This window comes from Pinus tabuliformis, chromosome Q (genome assembly GCF_031772625.1).
Source record: "Pinus tabuliformis cultivar Carrire ecotype Pingquan chromosome Q, CPIR1, whole genome shotgun sequence".
NCBI lineage: Eukaryota > Viridiplantae > Streptophyta > Pinopsida > Pinales > Pinaceae > Pinus > Pinus tabuliformis.
In genome coordinates, this window is record NC_142296.1 from 268,166,279 (window position 1) to 268,173,893 (window position 7,615).

General features: G+C 31.2%; 1 protein-coding gene across 1 annotated transcript; it reads right to left on the bottom strand.

The window, feature by feature from the left end:
* Nucleotides 1-258: 258 nt before the first annotated feature.
* On the bottom strand, nucleotides 259-1,296 carry LOC149219212 (uncharacterized). Its single transcript, XM_089386746.1, has one exon. The coding sequence runs from the start codon at nucleotides 1,294-1,296 to the stop codon at nucleotides 259-261; it is 1,038 nt and encodes a 345-aa protein (XP_089242872.1).
* Nucleotides 1,297-7,615: the final 6,319 nt, after the last annotated feature.

Genomic DNA, 7,615 nt, shown 5'->3' on the forward strand with positions numbered 1-7,615 from the left:
GCCGCTACATTATTTCTCAAAGTTTTCTTACAAAAAAACCCAAATAATTATATCTATTAACAAGTGTTTACTCATATGGTTTTACACTAATTTAGCTGTACAATACAAGGTCATATCAAGACTCTCTATGCGGACCAATAAAGGGATATGCATGCTATTACAAAGAAATTAACAGAATACTCAATATGCTCAAGCAAACCACTGCATGAAAATACCAGATTATATCTACTCTTATAGTTCAGCCTGTATATGCTCCAACTAAATGCTGCTTGTCTTCAGAGCCTCATAGTCCCCCACGTTATGAACTTTGAAAGATGAATCACCATCTATGCTCTCATGGTGGTACGATTTACAGACAAAGTATAACACGCTTTGTGCCAACATCCACATCACATTTACAAAACAATGCAACCCAAGAAGAAGTGCTCCAATCGCAGCCCTCGTCGCTGTCCTCAGTCCACGGCTACGCCCCTCCGCCACTGTAAACCCGAAAAACCAAACAATTATTCCGTCAAGCATAAGGAAAAATATAAGCAGCGCCAAGGCTGTCATCCTCTTTCCTTTAATGAGGTTGCTGCTCTTCAGAACGGCACCCAGGCCGTAATATTTGTCCTCCAAAACGGATACGACGCTAGCGAGGTGCCACACCACAGTTATATAAATTTGGGAGCAAGCAACGAACACAATTGGAAGAATTACATTGATAATTAAAGACCTCCCTTTCAATTTATCATCTGCGTCTAGTCCCACGGAGGGGGACGGTATGGTGGGGAGGAAGAGGATGAGCAGCAGGCCGCTGGCCAACATGGAGACCGTCATAAAGCCGAAGGAGATTACGAAAAACCACATGAATGTTAACATGAGGCGTTTCCACACCCTGGGAACGTCATTGCTCAAAACCCTAACGTACGATACTTTCAATTCCTTCGTGTTGGCACTGTAGGTGGAGGCCACCGTGTACACCACAGCCGCGGTGGACAGCATCCACAAAGTTAAAACGACGGCTATGTCCGCAGCCAGGACCCCCACAAGCTCCCTCCATTCCGATCCCAATTCAGGCCAAGTCGTTTCGCCGGGGTGGATGGAGGCCTCGACTTGCTTCTGCTGGATTTTGAGCAGAATAGGGCCGAGGATGAAGTTCTGACCCAACCTTGCAAAAGTGAGGGGGAGAAATAGGGTGAGAGTCAAAGCCCACAGAAGTTTACTACGGGAGGAGCGGAGGAGGATGTTGAAGGCTTCTCTCACGATGCGAAAGGTGCCAAGTAAGTGAAGTTCCTCTGCGGCCATTTTCTCCATTTTTCAGAAACCTAAACCTTTGCTCTTGCAATTAAAAAGACTTGCCTGCTCCAACTGGGTGAGCTGCGGGGCTTAATGGTGGGATTGCTATTATTATATACAACAAATGATGCTTTGAAGATACAGGAATGGTCTGGACTTGGTCAAGCGAATTCCACTATTCATGTGACGAATGTATTAGCAATGCTCAGGATTTGCACTCTATCCATGGACCTTCGACGTTGAACGATTCTTTCGGCCATTACAAGAGATGACAGATCTGGATGATGACGAGTGAAAGTTCGTGAGAGCGACTTACATAGCAATCTCAAAAAGTCAACGACAGGTACTACACATTTATCTACGTATGTGCACTATGAAATATCTCGATACGACAGGAATGGAGGCTGCTATTTTCAATATTTTATGTGTGTCATCCCATCACGAAAACAAATAAAAAAATAAAAATTTGTAATACATCGTAAAAGCAGTAGACTACGACAAAATGGAATATGTCAAATATATGCATAATATATAATTAAAAATTATATTATTTTAATTATGGGACTTCGAATCAATAATTTTTTATATATTAAGACTTTATAGTTTTTATATTTATTAATATTTTTGTTGTTATCTAAATAAATATTATTTTAATATAATTAAAAATTTAGGCATTTATCTTAACAACTAAATATTTATTATTATAATAATAATAATACTCTAATTGATAAGTTATAATTAAACTAAACATTAAATTAGTGTATGAAAATTTATTGTTTTTGGAATAGAAATTTTATACTGAATTGATTACTAAATTTTATGGTGTACATACTCTACTTACTATATTTTAATATAATGATTTAAAAAAAACATATACACTAATTTATCATAACAAAAATAATTGTGAATAAATTAAACATCAAATTAATATAAATGTGAATAAATTAAACACCAAATTAATAAAAAAATAATTATTTGTGAAATATGTAACACTTACCATAGATTAAGTGCTTAAAACATGCTAGGTTAAAGGGCACATGGCAACCATCCCATGGTGCAGGACAAGGCCATGCACCCTCCCTATGATAAACACATATAATAATTGCTTTGCAATAAACTGTGTGGAACATTTCATCCACTTAATGTGAGACTAATCACAAAATCATAACAATTTCATTACAAATACTCGATGGCGATTATGGGAAGTAATTATGTTTGGTTATGGTTGTATGCTGCTACTGTTAAACATTTTCGCAGCATATCTTTCGAGGAAAGGAAATTATGATATGTAACAGAGGATTTTAGTTATCAGAGGTCGTTGAAATCTACATGGACAAATTATGTGTGAGGTTAAATGTAACAAATATTTGGTTAATTAATTAATAAAATTAGTTATGAATAAATGTTAAAGGATATTATAATTAAATTTTTAGTAATTAGTATAATTATATTAAAAGTATTAATGTGGTTGATATAAGTTTAAGACTTGATTTATATTTACTATTGATAAATATACCATTCATATTTACTAAAATATTTATTATTGAGAAATATCCCATTTGTATCTACTAAAAAACAATAATACAATAAAAATATTATTATTATCATTATAATTAATAATAATGATTTAATATTAAATTTTATTTCTTATTTTTTAATATCTAATTATGTAATATAAATATGAACCCTTATATTAATAAACTCTAGGGATTGATATTTTAAACCCAAGAGAATAATAAACCCAAGGGGTTAATACTAAAATCCCAAGAGATTATAAACCCAAGGGAATAATATTAACACAGGGGATAATAAACACAAGGGATTATTACTAAAACCCCTAGCGTTTGTATTATCTTGGTTGTATAATATTAATTCCTTTAGCTTTACTATTTCCTTGGGTTTACAATATCAATCCATTGGGTATATTAATCTAAGTGTTCATAGTCCTAATCTATAACATTATTCATAGGTTTATAATATTAATCCCTCAGTTTCAACATAAATCATGGTCAACCAAGGCTTTACATACCTTGGATCTATGATATTAGTCCCTCGGGTTTACAAATATTGGTCCTCTCGGTTTATATTACCTTGGTGTTTTAGTATTAACCCTTGGGTTTATTATTCCCCCGGGTTTATAATATCAATCCCTTCAATTTACTAATGTAAGGGTTCATATTCCTAGGGTTTAATAATAAAACCCGAAAGGATTATGAACCATATCTAATAATATTAAACCAAGAGATAATAAATCCAATGCATTAATATTAAAAACCTAGGGAATTATTAAGCCAAGGGAATAATATCGAACCCTAGGGATTAATATTATAAGCCCAAGGCATATAAACACTAAGAAAAATATTATAAACCATAAAATAAACATGCATGACCATGGTTGAAAATGGTTGATTTTCATTTTGAGACAATCCTTGGACCATGGTTGACCATGGTCAACCATATTTATTCTAGGGTTTATAATATTTATCTTATGGTTTATATACCTTGGGTTTCTAATATTTATTCCTTTGGGTTTATAATCCCTTAAGTTTAATACTAAAAATACAAGGAATTATAAACCCTAGGGAATAATATTAAACCATAAGGATTAATATTAATTACAAACCCTATAAATAATAGTATACCCTCGAAATATTATACCATTGGGTTTTTAGTATTAAACCCAAGTGATTATAAACCCGAAGGTATAATATTAAACCCACATAATTAATATTATAAACCCACAGTATATAAACCCTAAGATACTAAATAACCTTTAATAAAGATGGTTGGCCATGGTCAACCATTTTCCAACATCACATTGCGACAACAATTGTCTCTAAATCAAAATCAATCATTTTCAACCATGGTGAGCCATGTTTATTTTAGGGTTAATAATATTTATCTAAGGGTTTATATACCTTGGGTGAAAATATTAAACCGTATGGTCTAATATTATTCTTTTGTGTTTATTATCACTTCAATTAACATTATTCCCTTTGGGTTTTAGTATTATACCCTAGGAATATGAACCCTTAGATTAATAGAACCAATGGATTGATTTTTTAAACCCAAGGGAATAATAAACCCAATGCGTTATTACTAAAACTTCAAGGTATTATAAACCAAAGGGACTAATATTGTTAAACTGGAGGGTTTAATGTTATAAATCCAATGTATATAAACCCTTGGTTGACCATGATTTATATTTAACCTAAGAGATTAATATTATAAACCTATGAATAACATCATACTCTAGGAATATGAGCCCTTAGATTAATATACACAAGGGGTTGATATTATACACTCAAGGGAATAATAAACCAAATGGATTAATACTAAAAAATCAAGGGAATATAGACCATAGGGTTTATAGTATTTATGCATTGGGTTTATTATCCCTTTGGTTAATATTATACCCTTGGGTTTATAGTCCCTTGGATTATTAACCGCTTGTGTTTATTAGTAAGCCCTTGGATTTATAATATCAATTTGTTGGGTTTAAAATAAAAATATTATAAACCCTTAGACCATGGTTGCCCATGATTGATTTCAAATTGAGATAATCTTTGTCATAATGTGAAATTGACTATGCATGACCATGGTTGATTCACATATTAAGACAATGTTTGTCATAGTGCGATGTTGGACCATGGTTGACCATAGTTGACCAGGATTGATATTATAAACCCTAGGGATCAATACTAGAAACCTAAAGGATTATAAACCTAAGTCAATAAAATTAAACCCGAGGGATTGATATTATAACCCAATGGATAAAAATTATAAACCCAGGGTATATGAACTCTAAGATAAATAATATAAACACTACAATAAACATGGTTGAGCATGATTAATCTCCATATTGAGACAATCCTTGTCACAATGTGATGTTGGACCATGGTTGACCATGATTGATTTTCATATCGAGACAATATTTGTCACAATGCGATGTTGGACAATGATTGATTTCTATATTGAAAAAATCTTTTTCACAATGTGACATTCGACCATGGTTGGCTATGTTGACCATGGTCAAGTATGGTTAATATTATAAACCAAAGGGAATAATAAACCCAAGGGATTGCTATTATAAAACCAAGGGAATAATAAGCCCAAGGGAGTAATACTAAAACCCCAAGGGATTATGAACCCATGGGAATAATATTAAACCCAACGGACAAATATTATAAACCCAAGGTATCTAAACCCTAAGATCATCAACACTAAAATAAACATGCTTGAACATGGTTGATTTTCATATTGACAAAATCCTTATCACAATAGGACATTGGACCACGGTGATGATGGTTGACCATGGTTGATTTACATATCAATACAATCTTTTTCACAATGTGACGTTGGACCATGGTTGACCATGGTTGATTTTCATATGAAGACAATATTTGTCACAATGCTATGTTCGACCATTTTTCACCATGATTGTCCATGAACATTTTTACATCATATATTTCTAAGAATTTTTTTTATGATATGTAGCAAAGGATTTTAGTTATCAGAGGTCATTAAAATCCACATGAAACAATTGTTTGTCAGAGTAAATGGATTAAATAATTAGTTAATTAATTAATAAAATTAATTATGAATAAATATCAAAAGGCATGACCATTCAATCCACACGGACCAGTTCATACTTATTTAGGCACATCATTTAAGAAAACGTAATCACAAATTTTCATGCATTGAATAAATAATAAAAATTACATAACTATTTTTGTTATTCATAGTTGCTTACTGTCACAATGGTATCAGAGTTGTAAGCTCTGCATGCATCGTACATATTCTATACTAGGACAACCACATTTACCAATGTGATTGATAAAAATCGATAGGCATATATGAATCACATATATAACCACATTTTCAAGTGTGGTTGATATAGGCCAATAGGCTTATGTCAACCACATTAATAATTATTATGGGTACTTTTTTAAACATAACTATTTGGATTATTAATAACTATATAAATATTAGCAACTAGATTATTTATATATATGTTATTATATGAGTATTATAATAATATTATATTATCATTATATTACTATAATAATATACAGATATAATTATTACTGTAATAATAATGTAATTAATATTATTATAATATATAATAATAATAATATAATATCTTATACTAATAATAATAATAATTACTATTATATTATTTTATTATTAATAATAATATAAAATAATAAGAATAAGAATTACACATTATATCCAATTATTATTATAATAATAATATTAGGTCATAATAACAACCATGATCCAATAATAATTAGAATTGTGATAAGTGAATTGCTACGCGTAATTTTTTAGACACTGACTATTTAAAATAATTAATAACTATATAAATAATAACAATGATATTCTTATATATTTATATATTTATGATTATTATATTAATATTATTATAATAATATAAACTCATAATAATATTAGTAATATTAAATAATAATAATAACAATAATAATAATAATAATTATTATTATTCTTAGGATTTATTAATTCAACCATGTTTCTTTTAGTATTTTTAATATTTATCTTAGGGTGTGTATACATTGGGTTTATAATATTAGTCCCTTCTGTTTATTATTACCCAAGGGATTAATACTAAAATCCCAAGAGATTATGAACCAACGGGAATAATATTAAACAAAAGGGACTAATATTATAAACCCAAGGAACTAATAGACCCAACCATTTAATATTTTAAACCCAACGAATTAGTGAACCCAACGGATAAATATTAAAATCCTAAGGGATCAAGAAGCGTAAGGAATTGATGATGATGATGATGACGGTTAACGTCCACTGGGACAAAACATTGGTTTATCGGACCTAACTAGACAAATTATTTAGTTTGATTTAAGATTTTATTCCTATGCTCAAAAAGCTTGGAGAGAAGCCTCCCGAGCTCACTGTAATTTTGACAACATAAAAGGGTAGGAATGTCAGTATTGCAACAAGGATTTCGAAGTTGAGATCTAATGTGGTTATACACGGGGCACTCTAAAAGGAAGTGATTTTCATCCTCGATGTTTGTATTCTCACAGAGATGGCAGAACCTTTCCATCCATGGTGTTTTAGGAGCTTCCCAATGACCCATTTCACTATGGAGCTCATGAGAATTCGTTCTAATATTGGCTATATTAATTTTCTTCTTTGAGCTACTTAAAACAGAGAGATACTGTTATGAAACCAGCTCAAGAAAATATAGAAAAGATAGATCAACGCCTTAGAATTCAGCCTCTTCGAGGGGGCAACCTCCTTTACATTACATAAATGAACAATTCTTGGATGATACAAATGACAAAACCTCCTT

Excerpts from the sequence above, each read along its gene's own strand:
- LOC149219212 (XM_089386746.1), bottom strand. The coding sequence starts at position 1,296 with ATGGAGAAAATGGCCGCAGAGGAACTTCACTTACTTGGCACCTTTCGC.